General features: G+C 33.7%; 1 protein-coding gene across 5 annotated transcripts in view; it reads right to left on the bottom strand.

Annotated features, from left to right (window-relative positions):
* The window catches only part of LOC129750061 (nephrin), a 690,512-nt gene that overhangs the window by 12,440 nt on the left and 652,393 nt on the right, over positions 1–25,679 (bottom strand). For 3 of the 5 annotated variants that reach the window (XM_055745260.1, XM_055745255.1, XM_055745256.1), the window contains exons 17-19: positions 14,291–14,491; positions 13,260–13,850; positions 9,250–9,471 (exon numbers count right to left, since the gene is read on the bottom strand). In XM_055745260.1, coding sequence (XP_055601235.1) covers positions 9,250–9,471; positions 13,260–13,850; positions 14,291–14,491 — 1,014 coding nt within the window. The remainder of the gene's footprint in view (positions 1–9,249; positions 9,472–13,259; positions 13,851–14,290; positions 14,492–25,679) is intronic. The other 2 variants (XM_055745258.1, XM_055745259.1) reach the window with 1 other exon arrangement.

Raw genomic sequence — 25,679 nt, 5'->3', positions numbered from 1 at the left:
TTTTGACAATTTTGAAAAACTCAAAAAATTTCACAATTTTGACACTTTTGAAGGTTTTGACAATTTTGAAAGTTTTGACAATTTTGACCATTTTGACCATTTTGACAACTTTGACAATTTTGACAATTTTGACAATTTTGACAATTTTTACAATTTTGACAATTTTGACAATTTTGAGAATTTTGAGAATTTTGAGAATTTTGAGAATTTTGAGAATTTTGAGAATTTTGAGAATTTTGAGAATTTTGAGAATTTTGACAATTTTGACAATTTTGACAATTTTGACAATTTTGACAATTTTGACAATTTTGACAATTTTGACAATTTTGACAATTTTGACAATTTTGACAATTTTGACAATTTTGACAATTTTGACAATTTTGACAATTTTGACAATTTTGACAATTTTGACAATTTTGACAATTTTGACAATTTTGACAATTTTGACAATTTTGACAATTTTGACAATTTTGACAATTTTGACAATTTTGACAATTTTGACAATTTTGACAATTTTGACAATTTTGACAATTTTGACAATTTTGACAATTTTGACAATTTTGACAATTTTGACAATTTTGACAATTTTGACAGTTTTGACAATTTTGACAATTTTGGCAATTTTGACAATTTTGACAATTTTGACAATTTTGACAATTTTGACAATTTTGACAATTTTGACAATTTTGACAATTTTGACAATTTTGACAATTTTGACAATTTTTACAATTTTTACAATTTTGACAATTTTGACGATTTTGACAATTTTGACAGTTTTGACAATTTTGACAATTTTCACAATTTTGACAATTTTGACAATTTTGACAATTTTGACAATTTTAACAATTTGACAATTTTGACAATTTTGACAATTTTGACAATTTTGACAATTTTGACAATTTTGACAATTTTGACAATTTTGACAATTTTGACAATTTTGACAATTTTAACAATTTTGACAATTTTGACAATTTTGACAATTTTGACAATTTTGACAATTTTGACAATTTTCACGATTTTCACGATTTTGACAATTCGACAATTTGTACAATGTAGTGAAAACTTCATAACTCGTCAACTATAAGTTTGGAAAATGGAAATAAAAAATCGCTAACTTTTTTCAATATTAGCTGTTTGTGTTCTGTAATCCTTTGACGTTGTCAAACTTTGTTGCGACTTTGTTGCTACCTTCTGACACAAAATTATGATTTATTTAATTTCCTTCTTTCAATTCAGCGTAAATTACTGTCAGAAAAAAGAGAAACCAACTCCAAATGACTTGCAGCGGTTTTCAGATTTTTATGTTTAGCAATAAATCGGTGAACCGGAAAGGGCACCAACAAAATTCGGTTTGTTGTCAGCTCTGACTTATACAATGTAGTCTGGAAATGACCGGTCGGGAAAATCTTTTTCATCAGAAAGTTTTCCGGAAAACCAGTGTGATGGGGGTAAGTTGTTGCCGGCAACATTAAACAAAACTAAAGAGAAAGCAAACAGAAACGCGAAAACTCATCGCCGGGGCACAATAAGTTGCAATGGGGAAAATATTTTATGGAAGCACGAAAAAGAAACGACCCGCTGTTTGCTCTTGTGCTAGGTGATATTTGTCAACAGAAACAGTATTTTCTGAGGGTATGTGGTCCTTTGCTTGAACTTCAAATAACTCGGATGACTTGTATCTCTCAGGAGAACTAGGAAGATGAAACTGACTGAAGGAAGAATAATCCCAATTTATTTTAATTTAAAAAATTTAAACCCGTTAACGGGGTAAAATTTCATTCCGCTTTTATCAAATTAACTTCGAACGAATTGCGGTCCATTTGGAACAAGAAAAAAAAAGTGGGAAATCACCCATCCAGCCGTTTGCTGCCAGTCAGGAAGCGCGACAAGAAGCGACCCCAAAAAAGGTGGTAAGGGGGGATGATGGTAAATAGTTTCAAATTAATTTCTCTCGGAATGTCAAAATGAAAATGACTTTTCATCTGGTGGGGAACGGGTCCAGTTTGAGTTCGAGTCGAGTCCAGGAGCTTTCACGAGGGCACAGTTTGTTGTGGACTGGTGAACTTCGGCTCGGAACTTCATTGTACATGGAGAAACAGTCCAACATCAGCGAAATCAACACCAAGTTATGGGGAAATATAAGTTTTTATGGACCATGTTGGGGGGACATTATTGAAGCTAAACCAATTGGAGCGGAACTGATGGCGCTGCGATCTTCAAACATTTTCAGAGTTATTAGATTGACAGAATTAGTCTATTTGTAAATAATTGTCTGGTTTATGAATCTGAAATTAAATTATATAAATTTTTATTGACTAAAAAAACTGGGAAGAAACTAAGGAAAACAAACTAATTTTTTTTTTCACAGAGTCCAGATTTGAGGTTAGAGATATGAAGATTCGGGGATTCTCAAATTTGATAATAAGATGATTTAAAGATTTGAAAATTCATAGATCTGGAAAATTGGATATTTGAGATAGGCAATTTTCCAGAATTGATGATTTGGATATTTAAAAATTTAGATATATGGAGACTGATACTTGAAGATTTGAAGATCTGGAAGTTTTCAAATTTAGATAGTTGGGGATTTAGAGTTATGGAGATCTTAAGATTCAAGAAGAAGATGTGTTGAAGGTAGGAGCTCAGGAGACTTGGAGATTTGGACACTCAATGAGATAGGGATTTTGAGATTTGAATATTTTTATATTAAGAGGTTGAGAGATTTGGAAATAAGAAATGAAAAGATTGGGGCATTTTTGATTAAGAAGATTTGCGATAAGCAGCTTTTTAGATTGAGAATCTTGAAGACTTGACGAGTTTGAAATTTTAACACCTTCAAATTTCCAAATGAGGCCCATGGGATTCAAGTGCATGAAAGCTTAATTCGAGAAATCACACTTTTAAGTTGTTGTGTTTAGCAATTTTCCATATATTTTCCGAGAGTTTGAATTTTTCTTTCAAATGAAAAAATATTTAAATAAATTTCTAAAACTTCCAATCCTACAATTTTAAATGCTCAAAATCCTAGAATCTGCTTGCCTTCAAATCTTCAAATCTTCAAATCTTCAAATCTTCAAATCTTCAAATCGTCAAATCTTCAAATCTTCAAATCTTCAAATCTTCAAATATTCAAATCTTCAAATCTTCAAATCTTCAAATCTTCAAATCTTCAAATCTTCAAATCTTCAAATCTTCAAATCTTCAAATCTTCAAATCTTCAAATCTTCAAATCTTCAAATCTTCAAATCTTCAAATCTTCAAATCTTCAAATCTTCAAATCTTCAAATCTTCAAATCTTCAAATCTTCAAATCTTCAAATCTTCAAATCTTCAAATCTTCAAATCTTCAAATCTTCAAATCTTCAAATCTTCAAATCTTCAAATCTTCAAATCTTCAAATCTTCAAATCTTCAAATCTTCAAATCTTCAAATCTTCAAATCTTCAAATCTTCAAATCTTCAAATCTTCAAATCTTCAAATCTTCAAATCTTCAAATCTTCAAATCTTCAAATCTTCAAATCTTCAAATCTTCAAATCTTCAAATCTTCAAATCTTCAAATCTTCAAATCTTCAAATCTTCAAATCTTCAAATCTTCAAATCTTCAAATCTTCAAATCTTCAAATCTTCAAATCTTCAAATCTTCCAATCTTCAAATCTTCAAATCTTCAAATCTTCAAATCTTCAAATCTTCAAATCTTCAAATCTTCAAATCTTCAAATCTTCAAATCTTCAAATCTTCAAATCTTCAAATCTTCAAATCTTCAAATCTTCAAATCTTCAAATCTTCAAATCTTCAAATCTTCAAATCTTCAAATCTTCAAATCTTCAAATCTTCAAATCTTCAAATCTTCAAATCTTCAAATCTTCAAATCTTCAAATCTTCAAATCTTCAAATCTTCAAATCTTCAAATCTTCAAATCTTCAAATCTTCAAATCTTCAAATCTTCAAATCTTCAAATCTTCAAATCTTCAAATCTTCAAATCTTCAAATCTTCAAATCTTCAAATCTTCAAATCTTCAAATCTTCAAATCTTCAAATCTTCAAATCTTCAAATCTTCAAATCTTCAAATCTTCAAATCTTCAAATCTTCAAATCTTCAAATCTTCAAATCTTCAAATCTTCAAATCTTCAAATCTTCAAATCTTCAAATCTTCAAATCTTCAAATCTTCAAATCTTCAAATCTTCAAATCTTGAAATCTTGAAATCTTGAAATCTTCAAATCTTCAAATCTTGAAATCTTCAAATCTTCAAATCTTCAAATCTTCAAATCTTCAAATTTTGAAATCTTCAAATCTTCAAATCTTCAAATCTTCAAATCTTCAAATCTTCAAATCTTCAAATCTTCAAATCTTCAAATCTTCAAATCTTCAAATCTTCAAATCTTCAAATCTTCAAATCTTCAAATCTTCAAATCTTCAAATCTTCAAATCTTCAAATCTTCAAATCTTCAAATCTTCAAATCTTCAAATCTTCAAATCTTCAAATCTTCAAATCTTCAAATCTTCAAATCTTCAAATCTTCAAATCTTCAAATCTTCAAATCTTCAAATCTTCAAATCTTCAAATCTTCAAATCTTCAAATCTTCAAATCTTCAAATCTTCAAATCTTCAAATCTTCAAATCTTCAAATCTTCAAATCTTCAAATCTTCAAATCTTCAAATCTTCAAATCTTCAAATCTTCAAATCTTCAAATCTTCAAATCTTCAAATCTTCAAATCTTCAAATCTTCAAATCTTCAAATCTTCAAATCTTCAAATCTTCAAATCTTCAAATCTTCAAATCTTCAAATCTTCAAATCTTCAAATCATCAAATTCTATAGATTCAAATCTTCAAATCTTCAAATCTTCAAATCTTCAAATCTTCAAATCTTCAAATCTTCAAATCTTCAAATCTTCAAATCTTCAAATCTTCAAATCTTCAAATCTTCAAATCTTCAAATCTTCAAATCTTCAAATCTTCAAATCTTCAAATCTTCAAATCTTCAAATCTTCAAATCTTCAAATCTTCAAATCTTCAAATCTTCAAATCTTCAAATCTTCAAATCTTCAAATCTTCAAATCTTCAAATCTTCAAATCTTCAAATCTTCAAATCTTCAAATCTTCAAATCTTCAAATCTTCAAATCTTCAAATCTTCAAATCTTCAAATCTTCAAATCTTCAAATCTTCAAATCTTCAAATCTTCAAATCTTCAAATCTTCAAATCTTCAAATCTTCAAATCTTCAAATCTTCAAATCTTCAAATCTTCAAATCTTCAAATCTTCAAATCTTCAAATCTTCAAATCTTCAAATCTTCAAATCTTCAAATCTTCAAATCTTCAAATCTTCAAATCTTTAAATCTTCAAATCTTCAAATCTCCAAATCTTCAAATCTTCAAATCTTCAAATCTTCAAATCTTCAAATCTTCAAATCTTCAAATCTTCAAATCTTCAAATCTTCAAATCTTCAAATCCTAAAATCTTAAAATCTTCAAATGTTCAAATCCTCAAATCTTCAAATCTTCAAATCTTCAAATCTTCAAATCTTCAAATCTTCAAATCTTCAAATCTTCAAATCTTCAAATCTTCAAATCTTCAAATCTTCAAATCTTCAAATCTTCAAATCTTCAAATCTTCAAATCTTCAAATCTTCAAATCTTCAAATCTTCAAATCTTCAAATCTTCAAATCTTCAAATCTTCAAATCTTCAAATCTTCAAATCTTCAAATCTTCAAATCTTCAAATCTTCAAATCTTCAAATCTTCAAATCTTTTCAGAATATTGAAAAAAAAAATGGATTTTAAGATTTAGTTCTTTGTGATTTGAAGATTTGAAATGCTAGAGGTAAGCATATTTGCAATTTTGAAGGTTGAAAATTTTTAAGATTGTAACTTTTTTTATTCGTGTGTAAGAGTATTTTTGTTATCGAAGATTAGAAAATTTGATTCTGATGGATTTCCAAAATCGTAAATTTGAAATTTGGAGAGTTGAAAAGCTGTAATTTTGCGAAATTTGAGAGATTTTATGGTTTTTTTTTTAATTTTTGGGAATGGAGATTTGAGAGATGACAAAATGAGAATTTGTTTTCGAGAGATTGACAGATTTGTGATTGGAGAGATTTAAGGGAGAGATTTAAGAGATGTAAAATATGGGATGAATGTGATAGATTTAAAAGATTTGACAGATTTTAGATGCATGAGAGGTTTGAGAATTTGGGAGATTTGATGGATTTGGAAAATTTAAGAAGTCAGAGAGATTTGAGAGAAAAATCTCAAAGTCCCAAAATATCCAAATCTTTTTGGCTCCAATTTATAACTCCAAATCTTCGAATTCCGTATTCTAAAATTTACAAAGCTACAAATCTTCATATCTTCTTATAATCAAGCCTTAAAATCCTTATATCGCAAAACCTCCGAAATCTCCAAATGTCTCAAAATATTCATATCTGAAAGTTTCAAAATTCCAAATCTTCAAATCTCAAATTTTGGATTTCTTGAAATCTTCAAGTTTTCAATTTTTTAAATTTTGTGTCCACATGTTATATTTCTTTGACATGATTTTTAGATGATTTTTAGATTGAGAGATTGTGTGAAAAGGGATTCAGAATCAAGAGAATATTGAGTACATGGAGATTTTAAGGTTTGTTATTAAAAATTTGAAGTTTTAGAGATAAGGAGATTTACAAATTTTGAGGATTGGTGATTTTTATGTTTGTAAATTTGTTTACTTAGTTTTTATAAGATTTGGAGTTATCAAAGAGTTAAAAATTTGATTCTGGAGAATTCCCAAGATTTAGAATTCGGAGATTTTAAAAGTTTCAGATTTGGAGAAATAAAAATTTCGAGATTGAAAAGAATTGCACATTGTGAGATTTGTGAAAGTCGAGAGATTTGATGATTTTAGGATATGGAGAGATTGGAGGTTTGGGAAATTTGACGTTTTTTGGAGGTTTACAGATTTGAGAATGGGGAGATTTGAGAGCTCTGAGGGATTTAAGAGATGTGAGAGTTTTGAAAGATCTGATTAATTCGGTAAGGCAGATTTGAGAGATTCGACAGATTTTAGATGCTTGAAAGATTTGAGAATTTTGAGGGATTGCAGTGATTGAGAGATTTGAGGGATTTGAAAGATTTAAGAAATTAGAAAGATTTGAGAGCGCCTTAAGGATTTGAAATATTTGGAAGGTTTGAGAGATTGGAGTGATTTTAGAAATTTACGAATTTTAGAAAGAAGTGACAGATTTTAATGCTTGATAATCTGAGAGATTTGATTTTCAAAAAACAAAATTTAGATTAGAGATTTTAGAGATTTTATGAAATTTTAAAGGTTTAATACATTGAATAGATTTTTGAGATCCGGAAGAAATTCCAATGACTTGAAAGATTCGTCAAATTTGATAAATTTGATAATTTTAGAGATTTAAGAAATTGATATAATTAGGAAATTTAAGATATACGATAAATTTGGGAAACTTGAGAATTTTGAAATATTGAGAATTTCATGAGAGTAAGGAAATTGGAGAGTTTCAAAGGTTGAAAAGTTGTCATAGATTAGAGAGATCACATGAACTGCGGAGACTAGAAAAAATCGAAAGATATGAGAAATTTTAGAAATTTGAGAAATTTTGACAAGAGTTTTGATCGATTTGATAGATTTCAGAGATTTGGGAGATTTACAAAATTTTGGTTCTTGGAGAGATTGGAAAAATTTGTAAATTTCAGAAAATTTCAGAGGTTTGAAGGATTTGATAGATGTGAGAATATTTCTGATTTGGAATTTGAAGGGATTGAAGGGATTTGTGAGATTTGAAAATGCCAAGCGAATTTAAGAATTATGGAAATTTCATCGATTTGGGAGGTTTGAGAACTTTCGAGATAATAGAGATTTAAGTGATATGAGGGATTTGATTAATTTGAGAAATTTTAGAGATTTGAGAGAATTAAAAGATTTTAGAGTTTTGACAAATTACAGAGATTTGAGAGATTTCAGAATTGAAAAGGTATCAAAGATTTGATAGATGTGAGAAATTTATAAACGTTATATGAAAAATGTTTGAGGTTTAAAAATTTCCGAAAAATTAAATTTATTAAAACATAATTTAAAGCTTAAAATGCTTTAGAAATGTTGCCTAACTTCGGGGGTCACTCAAAATTACTTGCAATTAAGAACTTTTATGTTACAAATGTGACAAAAATTCATTGAGACTCAACTCCACGAGTCCTTCCAGAAAAAGTGTGCTCTATATTTTTTTCAAATAACAAGACCTACAGCTCTGAACAGTTCAGTGAATCCACATTCCACACTGCACCGGATCATTGTTTCGAGCAATTAAAAATTCACAGTTAAGCTGAGAGAACCAAATTTCAACCCCGGGCTTGAGAGTTGTACTTGTGCAAATTGCGCGTTGTCTTCTTCGAAACCACTCAAAAATTTGCTGCGAGCATATCGCAGTTCAAACTCTAAATTGAAGAACAGAAAATCCTCCCAAAAAAAAAAAATAAATAAAATATTTTATTCCACCCTTTTCAGTTAAAAAGTTTGGGTCGGTCCTCATCATCTGGCCTCGACCAACTCTTTGAGGACCGAAAAAAAGTCGTCGGGACGAAAATATTGCCGTTTTTGGACGGCGACGAAATTCGCCTGTCTGAATGTATGTGTGCGTGTTATCCTTTCGTATGTATGTGTGCGGCTGTTATTCCACGAAAACGTTGAACAGGACCTACCATTAAAAGATAATTAGCTGCTTGGACTGGTTCCACGAAAACTGCTCCGAAACTGGTGGAGGTTTATTTTTTCTTCTGGGGAGAAGTCTGCTCAAATACACATGAGTTTAATTGTCAATGTTCATCGTACGGTGGACTATGTATGGAATATTTTTGAGGCTTTCACGGGTGTACAAAGGTCGGACTTGCAAAAAAATTGCAAAATTTGTAGCCATCTGCTGCCTTTGTCAATTTGAGGAAGTTGAATTGGACTGTCCTATTTTGAATTTTTCTCAAAAATTTGACTATTTTTTTTATAAAATTGAGATTTTATGGCCTCCAACATGATTTTAATTTTAGTTCAAATTTCCAGGAGCAAATCATTTACGAAACAAGGGATGTTATTTTTTCCGAGGTGAATCTAAAAATTGGCAGACAACATTAATAGAAATTCACACGTGTTACACCTCGGAAATTGAGAACATCATCATGTAAAATGAACGAAAAATTCGAAACCAAAAAAAAAAAAGAGAAAAACGGAAACATCTTTTCCTTGGGTTTCATACCACGTTTCACGCGCTTGTGGCTAGTTCGCCGGTGGATGCAACAGCCAATGAGCAGGATATTGAGCAGAACCAGGCAGATGCCGGCCGCGACCCCGATCAGCAGTAACAGCCCGGAAGCCCCGATCGTGGAGGAGGAGGTGGCCGCCTGAGAACCCCCAGCAGTGCCGGCCGAGTTGGGCGGTTTGCTGCCGAGCGAGGAAAATGGCTGGGACGGAGGGGTGTCTATTTGTTTTTTTTGGCGAACGAAAAATTTTGTTTGTCGTCGTCGTCGTCGGTGACCGGAAGATTAGGATAACGAAGGTTTCCATGGGTTGGATAGTAGGTTTAAGGGGTCAGGTTTTTTTTTCAAATGGGACAGAAGGTTTTCCACAGATTTTTCCCGAGGCAAAGTGTTGGAGAGAGATATTCATGATTAATTCCTGTGTTTTTTTAATTAAAATTCGGGCAATGACGCAAACGGATGACCTTTGAGGCTTGTGGAAGTTTTTGATGGTCGTTTAAGATTGATAATTGAAAAGTCGGAAAAAATGGTCAGAGACAGAAGTCGGTTAAAGAAGTTGGAAGTCATGCGTCAGAATAAAGATGTCAGGCGGCAGAATTTTAACTACAGAAATCAGACGTTTGAAGCCAAATTACATCAGTCAGAAGTCAGTCGTTAGAACTCAGGCACCAAAAGTCAGACTCCAGATGACAAGTCAGAAAGTCAAAAAATAAGAATCAGAAATCATAAATCGAACGTCAGTAATCAGACGTAAGATGTTAGCAGTCAGATGTCAGAAGTCAGACACCATGAGTCGGGCGTCAGAAGTCGGACGTTGGAAGTTAGACATCGGAAATCAGAACTCAGATATCAGAAATCAAATTCCTTATGTCAAAAGTCAGACTTCAGAAGTCATATGTTTTAATCAAACGTCAGAAGTCATACGTTGGAAGTCGGACGTCAGAAGTCAGATGTCAGAATTCAGAAATCGAAAAACAGGAATCAAAATGTTAACGTCGAATGTGCGACGTCGGATGTCAGAAATGGACATTAGAAAAAACAACCGTCAAAAGTCAAACGTCAGAAGTAAAAATTCAGAAGTCAGTCATCCGAAGTCAGTCTCAGATGGCAGACGTCAGAAGTCAGACGTCAGAAATCAGACGTCAGAAATCAGACATCAGAAGTCAGTCGTCAGAAGTCAGAAATCGGACGTCAGTAGTCCGACGTCAGAAAACGGACGTCAGAAGTCAGACATCAGAAGGCAGACGTCAGAAGTCAGACGTCAGACACCGGACGATAAAAGTCAGACGTCAGGGGTTAGACGTCGGAAGTCAGACATCAGGAGTCAAACCTTGGAAATCAGACGTCAGAAGTCAGATGTCAGAATGCAGAAATCAGAAATGAAAATATTGACGTCATAATTCCGACGTCAGAAGACAGAATTCACCCGACAGAAGTCAGACGCTAGAAGTCAGACGTCACAAGTTAGACGGCAGAAATCAAACGATAGAATCAGAAGGCAGACTCCTGAAGTCAAACGTCAGGAGTCAGATGTCTGAATCCAAAAATTGGAAATCAGAAATCAAAAGTTTGACGTTGAAAGGTCGGCGTCAGAAATATGACGTCAGAAATCACCATTCAAAAACCAGATGCCAGAAGTCAAAAATCGGAAGTCAGACATCAGAAGGAAGACATCAGAAGGTAGACATCAGAAGTCAGACGTTAGAAGTCAGACGTCAGAAGTCAGACTTCAGAAGTCAGACGTCAGAAGTCAGAAATCAGAAGTCAAACGTCAGAAGTCAGACGTCAGAAGTCAGACGTCAGAAATCGGACGTTAGAAGTCAAACATCAGAAACCAGAAGTCACAAGTCAGACGTCAGATGCAGACGTCAGAAGTCAGACGTCAGAAGTCCAACTTCAGAAGTCAGACGTCAGAAATCCAACGTCAGAAGTCAGACGTCAGAAGTCAGACGTCAGAAGTCAGACGTCAGAAGTCAGACGTCAGAAGTCAGACGTCAGACGTCAGAAGTCAGACGTCAGACGTCAGACAACAGAAGTCAGACGTCAGAAGTCAGAAGTCAGTTGTCAGAAGTCAGACGTCAGAAGTCAGACGTCAGAAATCAGACGTCAGAAGTCAAACGTCAGTAGTCAAACGTCAGAAGTCAGACGTCAGAAGTTAGACGTCAGAAGTCAGACGTTAGAAGTCAGACGTCAGAAGTCAGACGTCAGAAGTCAGACGTCAGAAGTCAGAAGTCAGACGTCAGAAGTCAGAAGTCAGAAGTCAGAAGTCAGAAGTCAGACGTCAGAAGTCAGACGTCAGAAGCAAGACGTCAGAAGTCAGAAGTCAGACGTCAGAAGTCAGACGTCAGAAGTCAGACGTCAGAAGTCAGACGTCAGTAGTCAAACGTCAGAAGTCAGACGTCAGAAGTTAGACGTCAGAAGTCAGACGTTAGAAGTCAGACGTCAGAAGTCAGACGTCAGAAGTCAGACGTCAGAAGTCAGAAGTCAGACGTCAGAAGTCAGAAGTCAGAAGTCAGAAGTCAGAAGTCAGAAGTCAGACGTCAGAAGTCAGACGTCAGAAGCAAGACGTCAGAAGTCAGACGTCAGAAGTCAGACGTCAGAAGTCAGACGTCAGAAGTCAAAAGTCAGACGTCAGATGTCAGACGTCAGAAGTCAGACGTCAGAAGTCAGACGTCAGAAGTCAGACGTCAGAAGTCAGACGTCAGAAGTCAGACGTCAGAAGTCAGACGTCAGAAGTCAGACGTCAGAAGTCAGACGTCAGACGGCAGACGTCAGAAGTCAGACGTCAGAAGTCAGACGTCAGAAGTCAGACGTTAGAAGTCAGACGTCAGACGTCAGACGTCAGACGTCAGATGTCAGACGTCAGAAGTCAGACGTCAGAAGTCAGACGTCAGAAGTCAGACGTCAGAAGTCAGACGTCAAAAGTCAAACGTCAGAAGTCAAACATCAGATGCCAGAAGTAACAAGTCAGACGTCAGAAGGCAGACGTCAGAAGGCAGACGTCAGAAGTCAGACGTCAGAAGTCAGACGTCAGACGTCAGAAGTCAGAAGTCAGAAGTCAGAAGTCAGAAGTTTGACGTCAGAAGTCAGAAGTTTGACGTCAGAAGTCAGACGTCAGAAGTCAGAAGTCAGACGTCAGAAGTCAGACGTCAGAAGTCAGACGTCAGAAGTCAGACGTCAGAAGTCAGAAGTCAGACGTCAGATGTGAGACGTCAGAAGTCAGACGTCAGAAGTCAGACGTCAGAAGTCAGACGTCAGAAGTCAGACGTCAGAAGTCAGACGTCAGAAGTCAGACGTCAGAAGTCAGACGTCAGAAGTCAGACGTCAGAAGTCAGACGTCAGAAGTCAGACGTCAGAAGTCAGACGTCAGACGTCAGAAGTTAGACGTCAGAAGTCAGACGTCAGAAGTCAGACGTCAGAAGTCAAACGTCAGAAGTCAGACGTCAGAAGTCAGACGTCAGAAGTCAGACGTTAGAAGTCAGACGTCAGACGTCAGAAGTTTGACGTCAGAAGTCAGACGTCAGAAGTCAGAAGTCAGACGTCAGAAGTCAGACGTCAGAAATCAGAAGTCAGACGTCAGATGTCAGACCTCAGAAGTCAGACGTCAGAAGTCAGACGTCAGAAGTCAGACGTCAGAAGTTAGACGTCAGAAGTCAGAAGTCAGACGGCAGAAGTCAGAAGTCAGAAGTCAGAAGTCAGAAGTCAGAAGTCAGACGACAGAAGTTTGACGTCAGAAGTCAGACGTCAGAAGTCAAAAGTCAGACGTCAGAAGTCAGACGTCAGAAGTCAGACGTCAGAAGTCAGAAGTCAGACGTCAGATGTCAGAAGTCAGAAGTCAGAAGTCAGACGTCAGAAGTCAGTCGTCAGAAGTCAGACGTCAGAAGTCAGACGTCAGAAGTCAAACGTCAGAAGTCAGACGTCAGAAGTTAGACGTCAGAAGTCAGACTCCACAATTCAAAAGTCACTCCGTTTGTCCTGACCCTACAAAAAAAAACAGTACAAATCCTACCTTTGGTTTGCGCTCTGGTCAGATCCGGAAGGTACTTGCTGGAGCCCAGCGAGTTCGAGGCCATCACCGAGAACAAGTAAACCGTGTTCATCCTCAGTCCGGCAATCGTCAGCTTGTGGGAATTCGGCAAACTGTCCTCGTACCGGTAGTGTTCGCTGCTGGCCTCTCGGTACCGAATCCGATAGTTGGCCTTCATTCCTCCGTCGAATCCGGGTGTCCAAGCCACCGTCACCGAATCGTGGGTAACGTTCAAAACATTCAAACTAAGCGGCGAATCCGGAGGCGAAGTGACATCCAACCTTACAATTTCCTTAACCTGCCCAAGTTCATTCCGAGCAGTACATTCATAAATACCGTAATCCGAGGATCCGACCTTCTCGATCAGCAGAATCGATTCATAGGTCAGCGAATCGATTTGTTTGTTTTCTACGTAGTATTTGGCAGTTTGGTTGACGTTGAGGTTCTTGCCGTCCCGGGACCACTGGAAGCGGGGGCGGGGCGCCGATTGGGCCCGGCATGGAAGCCGACCTCGTTCTCCGGCACTGGCAGCGGCTCGGAGCATCGGAGGTGATTTGTCGATCTCCGGGATGACTGTCCAGAGGGGAAAAAGAGAAATTGTTGTTGATTTTGCATTGAGGGAATTGATGGGAATCACTCGTTTATGAATTATTTTAACAGCCTAAAATTAAATCTGATAGAAGAAATTAAATGTAAATCCGCTAGTAAAGGTTGTATAGTAAGTGGTGTTGTATAGTTCCAGAAAGAAGTTTTCCTTAATAACCCTGTATCAACTAGAAGGAGGTTTCAACTTTTTCCCGCGTCAATCTTAGCATTAAAACAAAACTATCTGCTGCGCCATTGACGGAACAAATGAGTTCCACGAACTCATTAAGCACAATGGCGGCTGGTGGCTCCATAGAGAGCAGAACATTGCCGGCGCACCATTCTATAGGTGAAAGCAGCTGCAACGCAGCAGAACCTAGCAAAGAGCAAAAAAAAAACGATAGCAACGATACGGCTACGATACTTACATTTCACAATCAATAAAACATCACGGCTGGTCGGGTTGGCAACGCGATTGTCGGCGATGCACCGGAAATTGCCAACATCCTCGCGGCGGGCGTCCTTGATGTGCAGATAGCTGGTTCCGTTGGCGTAGGTCGTCGACGTTTTTATCGTCATGTCGTAGCCGATGCGTTCCCAGCGAATGTGCTCCTCGTTCAATGGTTTGCCTGTGTTGTTGGGTCAGAGAAGGAATGGACCAGATCCAGCAGACGGAAAAACGGAATCGGCAAACGGAAGATACCGAGAACAAGAGATGAGAAAAAGAAGAAATGGTAAAAAATCCGATTCGGAATCAACATCTGCAGCTTTCGGTGTGATTGTTTTTTTGGTGCGTTTCTCTCTAGCACGAATGGATTGAGTAATGCAGTGTACGATGTTTAGATAAGTCTAGATTTTTGAAAAAAAAATGAAACACTCCAAATGTTTGATAGATTTTTAAGTTTTTCAAACTTTTAGAAATTTACAAAATATTTAGAATTTTTTAAATTCACACAACTATTAAAATTCTTGATTTTTCTTGTTTACTTTTAAATCATTGAAGTTTTAAAACTTTGAAATGTGTTAGATTTTAAAATAACATTAATTTAAAGCATTTTTGTGCTTAGTAAACTGAAGAAAAATTTTAATATAAAAACGCTGCGTTGAGCCCTAAAATGATATTTGAACTACATTTTTGCGTACGATCATTAGTTTTGTTGTTATTAGTTAATTTATGATAGAAGAATGATAAAAATGTATATTTATAGAGTTTTTTTTTGACGACAGCTTTAGACTCGATGATAATATTTTAAAAATATGATTTTCCATGGGTCTTAAATGTCAAATTAAAACTAACATTTCGAGTTGTTATTTATCAAAATTGATTGAAAATTGAAGAAGTTATGGTAATCTTACAATAACAGTAATGTTCGCATTTTCGAATAATTTAACGCAGTGTAGTAATCTTAGTATAGGAAGATTAAACATGATAAATCTCACTCGCTCAAGCTTAAATTGATCATAAGCTTACTTGAAGGCCACGTGCCAAATTACAGCAAGATCTGACAATGGCAATGGATTACTTGAGCCTCAAGCGTGAGGAGATATAGGGTATTTTGCTTGGGAGGGCCAAAAAACACTGGGTTGTCAGCAATTTATGCAATTTATGCAACAAGTTGCAAAGGGTGAGTTTTTCTTAGCACGAGTCGAACTATATAAATCGAACGTCAGAAGAACTATATAAATCGACGTCGGAAGTCAGGCGTCAGAAGTCAGATGTCAGAAGTGAGATGTCAGAAGTCAGACATCAGAAGTCAGACATCAGAGGCAGATGTGAGAATTCAGACGTCAAAAGTCAGACGTCAAAAATCGAACGTCAGAAGTCAGAAGTGAAACGTCGGAAGTCAGACGTCAGAAGTCAAACGTAAGAAGTCAGAAGTCAGACGTCAGAGTCCAGAAATCAGAAATCTAAAGTTTAACGTTAGAAGTCCGACGTCAGAAGTCAGAAATTGGAGGTCAGAAATCCCCCGTCAGAACTCAGGCGTCAGTAGTCAAAAGTAGGAAGCCGGGAGTCAAAAGTCGGAAATCAGACGTTAGAAGTCAGACATCTGAAGTCAGACATCACCACAAATCAGACATCAGAAAGTAGATGCCAGAAGTCAGACGTCAAAAGTCAGACGTCAGAAATCGGACCACAGGGGTCAGACATTAGAAGTCAGACGTCAGAAGTCAGACATCAAAAGTAAGATGTCAGAAGTAAGACGTCGGAAGTCAGATTTCAGAAATTTAACGTTAGAAGGCACCGTCGGAAGGCAGATGCCAGAAGTCAGACGTCAGAAGACAAACGTCGGAAGTTAGACGTCAGAAGTCAGACGTCAAAAGTCAGACGTCAGAAATCGAACGTCAGAAATTAGACGTCAGAGGTGTTTGTATTTTTGAATAATTTAACGAGCCGCAGTTCACCGATGTACGAGTCACCCAAGTTTTCGCAAAACCACCAAACACCCTTCAGAAAAAATCTAACGTCAGAAGTCAAACGTCGGAAGTCAGACGTTAGAAGTCAGAAGTCAGAAGTCAGACGTCAGAATGCAGAAATCGGAAATCAAACATCAAAAGTTTGATGCCTAAAGTCCGACGTCAGAAGTCAAAAATTGAACAACAAAAGTCAGACATCAGAAGTCAGACGTCAGAAGTCGAACAATAGAAGTCAGACATCAGAAGTCAGACATCACAAGTCAGACATCAGAAGGCAGACGTCAGAATTCAGCAGTCAAAAGTCAGACGTCAGAAATCGAATGTCAGATGTCAGACGTCAGAAGTTAAACGTCGGAAGTCATAGGTCAGAAGCTAGACGTAAGAAGTCAGCAGTCAGACGTCAGACATCAGAGTCCAGAAATCAGAAATCTAAAGTTTGACGTTAAAAGTCCAACGTCAGAAGTCAGAAATTGGAAGTCAGAAATCCCCCGTCAGTCAAATGTCAGAAGCCGGGAGTCAAAAGTCGGAAATCAGACGTTAGAAGTCTGACGTCAGACATGAGAAGTCAGATATAACCACAAGTCAGACATTTCAAGTCAGATATCAGGAGTCAGATGCCAGAAGTCAGACGTCAAAAGTCAGATGTCAGAAATCGGACCTCAGAGGTCAGCCATTAGACGTCAGAAGTCAGACGTCAGACATCAGACGTCAAAGTCGGAAGTCAGACTTTAGAAGTCAAACATCTCAAGTCAGACATCACAAGTCAGACATCAGAAGGCAGATGTTGGAAGTCAGACGTCAGAAGTCAGACTTAAAAAAGCGAACGTTGGAAGTCAAACGTCAGAAGTCAGACGTCAGACGTCAAAAGATGGAAATCAAAAGTCTGAAGTCAAACGTCAGCCATCAGAAGTCAGACATCACAAGTCAAACATCAAAAGACAGACGTCAGAAGTCAGGCGTCGGAAATCAGACGTCAGAGGTGTCAGTATTTTTTGAAAATTTAAAGAACCGCAGTGTGCTTATTTAGGACTCCTAAATTTATCCAACGATGCTCGGCGATTTGGATAATTTCGTCGAGTGCTGAAAAAATCGAGTTTTGCAACTAGTTTGCACACAGATTTCTTGCAAAACCGCAAAACACCCTTCAGAACCAAAGTTTTGAATCTTGAGAAACAGATTGTAGTTTTTCCCCCTTAATTGAAACAGTGTCGAAAAATAGCAGTTTTCTAAAATGTTTTAAAAACTGTACAAAAAAGTACAACTTTTTGACATTTTCTTTTACTGGTAGGAAAAATAGGCCTTTTCAGAACCAAACTTTGTTACAAAAAACAAACATTTTAGTGCAAAGTTGCAAAAATGTATTTTTTTGTGTGTGTCATTTTGAACCATTTTTACGCTTGTCTTGTGCATTTTTAATTGTGAATTGTGTACCATTTTTGATTTTTGTGGTGTTTTGTGCCAAGTAACAAATATTTCATTTTTGTTTCATCTTTAAAAGTTTTGGGTTACTTGTTTGTGTTATTTTTTTTAACTTTTGTGCAAATTTTGTTTCTTACTTTCGACATTTTTAGTAATTCTTGTGTTATATTTGTGTCATTTTTGAGTATTTCTGTGTCCTTTTCAATTGATATTGGTTAATTTTTTATTTAGCTTTGGCCTCATTTGTGTATTATTTTTTCCCTCAGTTTTGTCGTGCCAATTTTCGTGCTTTTTTGTGTTAATTTTTTTTATATTTGTCATATTTGGCTGTTGTTTGGTATAATTTATGGTTTTGTTTAATTTTTGTTTAATACTTCTTTGATGTTTGCAACATTTTTGTTCTTTTTTTGATAAATTCTTAGATAATTTTCGTGACTCTTTTGTGAAGATTTGAATAAATAAACTAATAAATATTTTAATCATTTTGTGTTATCATCCTAAGGAATATAAATCTTGAAAAAATGCATTCTTTTTGTTTTTTTTTGTCAATTCTGTGTCATGTGGGCTTTTTGTCATTTTTGGACAAATTTGTGTTTTTATTACAAAAAACAAACATTTAAGTGGAAAGTCGCAAAAATGCAATTTTTTTGTGTGTCATTTTGAACTATTTTTGGGCAATTTTTGTGCATTTGTTGTGTGAATTTTCCAAGTGCCAAGTAACAAATTATTTATTTTTGTTTAATTTTAAAAGTTTTTCGTTATTTAGGTGTAATTTTTGCGTAACTTTTGAGCGAATTTTTATTTTTTAATTCGTCGGTCTTGTGTAGTATTTGTGTCATTTTTGAGTCGTTTTTGTGTCTTTTTAAATTGATATTGCTTTAGCTTTTGTTTGGCTTTGGTCTCATTTGTGTTTTTTTTCTCTCAGTTTTGTCTGAATTAGTTTTCTGTAATTTTCGTGCAATTTTTGTGTTATTTTTTACAGTTCTGTGTTATACTTGTGTGATTTCGCTGTTGCTGTATATAATTTATGGTTTTATTTAATTTTTCCAAAATGTTTGTTACATTTTTGTTCCTTTTTTGTTAAATTCTTACATAATTTTTGTGACTCTTATGTGTAAATTTTGTAACATTTTGGTCAGTTAATGTTATCTTTGATCAGATGAATCATCCTAAGGGATAGAAATCCTGAAAAAATGCCTTTTTTGTTTTTTTTTTCAATTTTGTTTCATGGGGATTTTTTGTCATTTTTGGACACATTTGTGTTTTTATTACGAAAAACAAAAACTTTAGTACGAAGTTGCAAAAATGTAGCTTTTTGTGTGTCATTTTGAACAATTTTTTGTGCATTTGTTGTGTAAATTTTGTGCCATTTTTGTTGTTATAGTTTTTTTTTGCCAAATAACGATTTTTTTTAGTTTTGTTTTATTTTACAAAGTTTTGTGCTACTTAGGTGTAATTTTTGCGTAACTTTTGAGCGAATTTTGTTATTTATTTTTTTATTCGTCAGTCTTGTGTAATATTTGTGTCATTTTTTAATCGTTCTTGTGTCATTTTTAATTGATATTAGTTAAGTTGCGTTGGTCTTATTTGTGTATTTTTTTCTCAGTTTTGTCTGAATCGGTTTTCTGTAATTTTCGTGCAATTTTAGTTTTGAACATTTTTTTTGCTATACTTGTGTTATTTGGCTGTTGTTTTGTAAAATTTTGGATTTCGTTTGATTTTTGTTAAATTTTTCTTTCATATTTGTAAATTTTTTGTCTTTTTTTAACAATGGTTATGCTAATTTTGTGTCACAAAATGTGTGAATTTGTAACATTTTGATCTTTTTATGTTATCTTTAAAGAGATAAATTAACCTTAGAGATAAACATCCTGAAAAATTACTTTTTTGGAAATTTTTTTTGTCAATTTTGTGTCATGTGGGCGATTTGTCATTTTTAACACATTTGTGTTTTTTTTAAGAAAAAGTTGCAAAATTTTTTTTTGTGTGTCATTTTGTACTATTTTTGAGCTTGTCTTGTGCATTTTTGTGTGAATTTTGTGCCATTTTTGTTCTTTTAGTTTTTGTGTGCCAAGTTATAAATTTTTCAGTATTGTTTAGTTTTAACAAAGTTTTGTGTTACTTATGAGTAATTTTTGTAGCACGTTTTTGCGAATTTTGTTTCTTATTTTTGACATTTTTTATAGTGTTATTTGCCACTTTTTTTTAGCTCTGGTCTCATTTGTGTATTTTTTTTTGTCTCAAACAGTTTTTTTGTAATTTTTTGTCAATTTTGGTGTTGTTCTTGAACAGTTTTAGTGTTATGTTTGTGTCATTTTTCTATTATTTTGTATAATTTGTGATTTTTATTGATTTTCCTTGTAACTTTTTTCGGCTCAATTCTTTTGCAATTATTGTGCCACTTTTGAGGAAATTTTGTACCATTTTGGTTTTCTTATTTAATTTTCAGGATTGGTTTTTGTCTATATTGTATCGTTGAAGATTTGTCATTTTTTGCCCCATTTGTGTTTTTTTTATATTTAGTGTAAGTTTTGTGATATTTGGTTTCAGTTTTGTCTTATTTATGTGCTACTTTTAAGTCATTTGTGCGTCTGTTTTAAGTTTTTTTTATGTCGGATGTTACTTATTTCTTGTGCAAGAATCAATATTTCACCATTTTTGTGTTATACCTAAATAATATTTTTTAGGGGTTTTATGGGCCATTTTTAAGCCCTTTATGGGTATTTTTTGTACCTGTTAGACTCGTTTAAGTGTCATTTTTTGTAATTTTTGTGTCAATTTAAGTTTCACTTTTGTCTCGTTTCTGTGTTATTTTTTTTTGTCATTTGTGATTTTTTTTTAAATTAATAGATAATTTTGATTAATTTTTGTTATGTTATGTTATTTTGTGCCATTTTTGTGGCATTTTTGTAGAATTTATATGTTATTACAATGTGTGATTTTTGTATTTTTGTTTTCTTTATTGTGATTTTTGGGACATTTTTATGTCAGTTATCATTCGTTTTTATTTCATTTCCTTTAAGTTGCTCCAAAATAACAATTATTTTTGTAGTTTTTTTTAGCATTTTTATTATGTAATCCAATAGTTCTTACATAATATTTCTTCCATTGTTGTGTTATTTTCGTGTTCATTTTGTACCATGTGTCAAAACATTTGTGCATGTAAAAATAAAAAATACATAAAAATTCAACATGATGAATTTTACTCACTGTGAGGTGAAAAGTGATGTCCTTTTAAGTAAGAACATTTCAAGATATATTTACCTATACATAAAAGTTGAACCATGCTGGACAAAAATTTGTAAGCTATGTGATGATAAATGATGCTTGTTAATAAAATTCTACTCCCTCATTTTCATCATCTTTCATTTCGTCTTATTTTCTATCCGTCTATAAAATTTCATAATCTCGAAATGTTTTTACTAAAAAGGACATCACTTTTGACCGATAAGCCCGATAAGCTAATTTGCAAACATAATAAACACATTTTTTTTGTTGTTTTCGTGTATGTTTTGACTCTTTTTTTGGGAAATTCGTTTTTGTGATATTTAGTAATTTCGATCAAATTTGTGTTATTTTTATGTAAATTTGTATGATTTTTTTGTCACTTTTGTGACTCTTTTGTTTGTCACTAACGCGATATTTCTAATAAATTTTTGTGTAATTTTTATGTAACTTATGTGTCATCTTTTATCTTCAAAATATTGTTCTTGTTCCATTTTGTGTCATTTTAACATCATTTTTGATTCATTTTTTTATGTCCCATTTTTCTTGTCTTGTGTCATGTTTTGTTTCATCTTTGTGACATTTTTGTGTAGTCTTGTTTGTTATTTTTGGGTTATTTTTTAGAAAATTAAGAGTGCTTTCGGTTTTGTTTTTGTGCCTTGTTTGTTTAATGTTCAGATTTCCAGGTTAGTTTTTAAAATATTAAACATCTAATTTTAAAAAGTCAGAATTCATCGAAAGTCTTTTTAAAGAGTTAAATTATAACAAAAACAACTCAAAAATAAGCCAGAATAAGGGAAAATGAAAATGAAGTGGCCCGGTGAGAAAAATTGGGTGGATTTGGACCAACTCACCCCGTTTTTTTGCCATTTCGCAACTTGGCACTACAACTGGAAGGTAAGCTAAATCCAGTTCCGGAAATCTTTCTATGTTGAAGTGAACCAATAGATAGAGAGAAAGCAAAAACACAAAAAAAAACAACATCCAAACCAAACGCAGATCTATACCAAAGGATGCTGCGTCTCACCGAAAAAAAACTCCCTTCTGCTTTTTATCTGGCTGCAGTGTTTGGAGCTTTTCCAGACTCTCTCGAGGAGGGTTTTCCCCTCGAGGAGGGTTTTGAGGCTTGGGAAAAAAAATCGAATTTCGCCAGAAGCCAAACGAACCGGAACTGGACAGCTTTGAAGCATCAGTTTGCCAAAGTTTTTTACTGCTCCTAGCAGCAGCAGCACCAGCAGCTAGCTAGAAATTTTATTTCCCAAATTTGACCAGCCCTAGCTTGTAGATTTGAACAGATACAGGTCCATAGATGGGACTCAGAGTCCATTGCGTTTCAGAAGAGTTTTGCAGGCGGTGGCGGTGGTAGAAAAATATGCACTTCTTTTTTAGGTTAGTTTTTTTTCTGTCTGTTGTTTTTCAACACCCATCGTTTCAGGTTTCCATAACTCAAAACTCAGTTCAGTTCAGTCAGAATGGTAGCAGAGTACGACTGTTGGTTCCTGATTCTGCTGCTGGCTGGAGTTGAGTTGAGTGCGAATGGCGATTTTTTCCCCTTCTGTTCTTTAAATGGATATTTGTTTTTCCTCCGGTTTAGATTGTTTGCCGAAAGCAGATTTTCATCCATTGGGCAGACGAAGAAGAGGCTCAGCAGGCACCATATGAATGAAAATTATTTCTTTCACCGAAAGTTGTGCAGTGATTTTTTTTTTAATTTTTGACTTTTTGAGTTCTAGTTTGGTAGTTTGTTGAAATGTGGGAAGTTCTGCAAAACTAATGAACCAACTAAAATCTTACTTCAAAATTTTCAAAAAAAAAAAAAACAGTTAAGTTTGAGATCCTCAATCCTAAATTATAGAAAAAAAATAACTTAAGGAATTCTAAAGTTAAACAAAATTGGAACTGAATTCTTAATCTATTATTTCAGTTTGGAGTCATTTTTGTGACATTTTTGTTTCAATTTAGTGTGTAACTTTTGTAATTTTTTTCTCAAACCCATGTGATTTTTTCAAATATTTTTTTCGATTTAAAGTTTTTTTTTTAATTTTAAACCTTTATTTTTTATTTGGTGTCATTTTAAAATCGTTTTTTAAATGTAGTTTATGTGTTTTTTTAAATCGTGTTTTGATGTTTTTTATGGCAGATTTAAACCACTTAAATTTTATTTTTGAATAATTTTTGTGTGTTTTTTGGCATTTTGATGCCATTTTAAATGTATATTTTTTTAAATTATTTTCTTCCTTGGCCATTTTTGTGTCATTTTTGTATAATTTTTGTGGTTGTTGGTGTAATTTCTGTATGATTTACTGAGTCATTTTTGTGTCCGTACAGTTAATTTTGAGTATAATGCAATTTTTGTATCATTTTTGGCTGACACAAAATTGACAAAGAAAGATGTCAAATCTTTGTCAATTTTGTGTCATTTTTTTATCATTTTTGTATCATTTTGTATTTTTATGCATCATTTTTTGTGTAATTTTTGTTTCATTTTTATGTCATTTTTGTTTCATTTTTGTGTCACTTTTGTGCCATTTTTGAGCCATTTATGTGTCAGTTTTTATCCATATTTGTGTCATTTTTGTGTATTTTTGTGTCATTTTTGTGTTTTTACTGTGTCATTTTGATGTCATTTTTTAATTTTGGTGTCATTTTGTGTCATTTTTGTATTTTTGTGTTAGGCATTTCTGTGTAATTTTTGTGTCATTTTTGTGTCACTTATGTGTTATTTTTGTATCATTTTTGTGCCATTTTTGTGTCAGTTTTCTGCCATATTTAGGTCACTTTAGCGTATTTTTGGGTGTTCATTTTTATAATTGTGTCAGTTATGTAATATTTCTGTGTCATTTTTTATGCCATTTTTGTGTCATTTTAGTGTCGTTATTGGGCCATTTTTTGTGTCATTTTTGTGTCAATTTTGTGTTATTTTTGTGTTATTACTGTGTCATTTTTGAGTCATTTTTGTGTCATTTTTGTGTCATTTTTGTATCATTTTCGTGGAATTATTGTGGCATTATTGTGTCATTTTTGTGTCATTTTTGTGTCATTTTTATGTCATTTTTGTGTTAGTTTTGTGTCATTTTTGTGTCATTTTTGTGTCATTTTTGTGTCTCTTTTGTGCCATTTTTGTGTCATTTTTGTGTCATTTCTGTGTCATTTTTTATGTTATTTTTGTGCCATTTTTGTTTTATTTTTGTGTCATTTTTTTGTTATTTTTGTGTCATTTTTGTGTCATTTTTGTGTCATTTTTGTGTCATTTTTGTGTCATTTTTGTGTCATTTTTGTGTCATTTTTGTGTCATTTTTGTGTCATTTTTGTGTCATTTTTGTGTCATTTTTGTGTCATTTTTGTGTCATTTTTGTGTCATTTTTGTGTCATTTTTGTGTCATTTTTGTGTCATTTTTGTGTCATTTTTGTGTCATTTTTGTGTCATTTTTGTGTCATTTTTGTGTCATTTTTGTGTCATTTTTGTGTCATTTTTGTGTCATTTTTGTGTCATTTTTGTGTCATTTTTGTGTCATTTTTTTGTCATTTTTGTCATTTTTGTCATTTTTGCCATTTTTGTCATTTTTGTCATTTTTGTCATTTTTGTCATTTTTGTCATTTTTGTCATTTTTGTCATTTTTGTCATTTTTGTCATTTTTGTCATTTTTGTCATTTTTGTCATTTTTGTCATTTTTGTCATTTTTGTCATTTTTGTCATTTTTGTCATTTTTGTCATTTTTGTCATTTTTGTCATTTTTGTCATTTTTGTCATTTTTGTCATTTTTGTCATTTTTGTCATTTTTGTCATTTTTGTCATTTTTGTCATTTTTGTCATTTTTGTCATTTTTGTCATTTTTGTCATTTTTGTCATTTTTGTCATTTTTGTCATTTTTGTCATTTTTGTCATTTTTGTCATTTTTGTCATTTTTGTCATTTTTGTCATTTTTGTCATTTTTGTCATTTTTGTCATTTTTGTCATTTTTGTCATTTTTGTCATTTTTGTCATTTTTGTCATTTTTGTCATTTTTGTCATGTCATTTTTGTCATTTTCGTGTTTGTTCGATTTTGATTTTGGTTCAGAATCCTTATGAGAGATTCGGTGTTTATGTTTTTGATTATCTTCGAAATAATTTAAGCACTTCTATTAGATTTTAAACTTTTTGCTTACATCCATTTTTTGAGTTGTTTGCCTTTGGAGGAAAAATCAACGGAAAATGAGATGAATGATAACTAAAATCCGTTGACTATAATTCCTCATTCATCCCCCCTTTCTGCTACTGGTTCCTTAAAGGAATTTCATGGGAAAGTTTTTTTTCCTCTGTTCATGCTAGGAGTGGTTTATTGGTTATTTTTTTCCCCAAAAAATATTCGAGAAGAATAAAATTATGAAAAACTACTCACCCTGGTCGAAAAGTTGTTTTTTTTCTCTCTTCAATGAAGGAAGTGTAAAAGCGGAAAAACCCTCGAAACAAAACAATTTTTTACCCACCGAAGGAATATTTACATTTTTTCCTTGTGTGTTTTTGTGCCTTTCTCTCTTGGAAAGGAATTTTATTTTCCCAAAAATTCTTGAACAAGTGCAGTGAAAGCACCAAATTCGTGGAAAGTGTTCCGGTTGCGAGGAACAAAAAATATAATAACTGCATTACTTCCACCCGTTTTCAACCCCTTTTGCCGGAGTCCCGCAGTCATTGTTACCTACGCTTTCGCTTATCTTGTTTTTATTTCCCACAAAGTGGTTGATTTTCTTATACTTTTCAACATCCACCGGATGGGGTT

The sequence above is a fragment of the Uranotaenia lowii genome, chromosome 2 (assembly GCF_029784155.1).
Source record: "Uranotaenia lowii strain MFRU-FL chromosome 2, ASM2978415v1, whole genome shotgun sequence".
NCBI lineage: Eukaryota > Metazoa > Arthropoda > Insecta > Diptera > Culicidae > Uranotaenia > Uranotaenia lowii.
The sequence above is the reverse complement of the archived record's forward strand: the minus strand, read 5'-3'. Positions and strand labels throughout refer to the sequence as shown.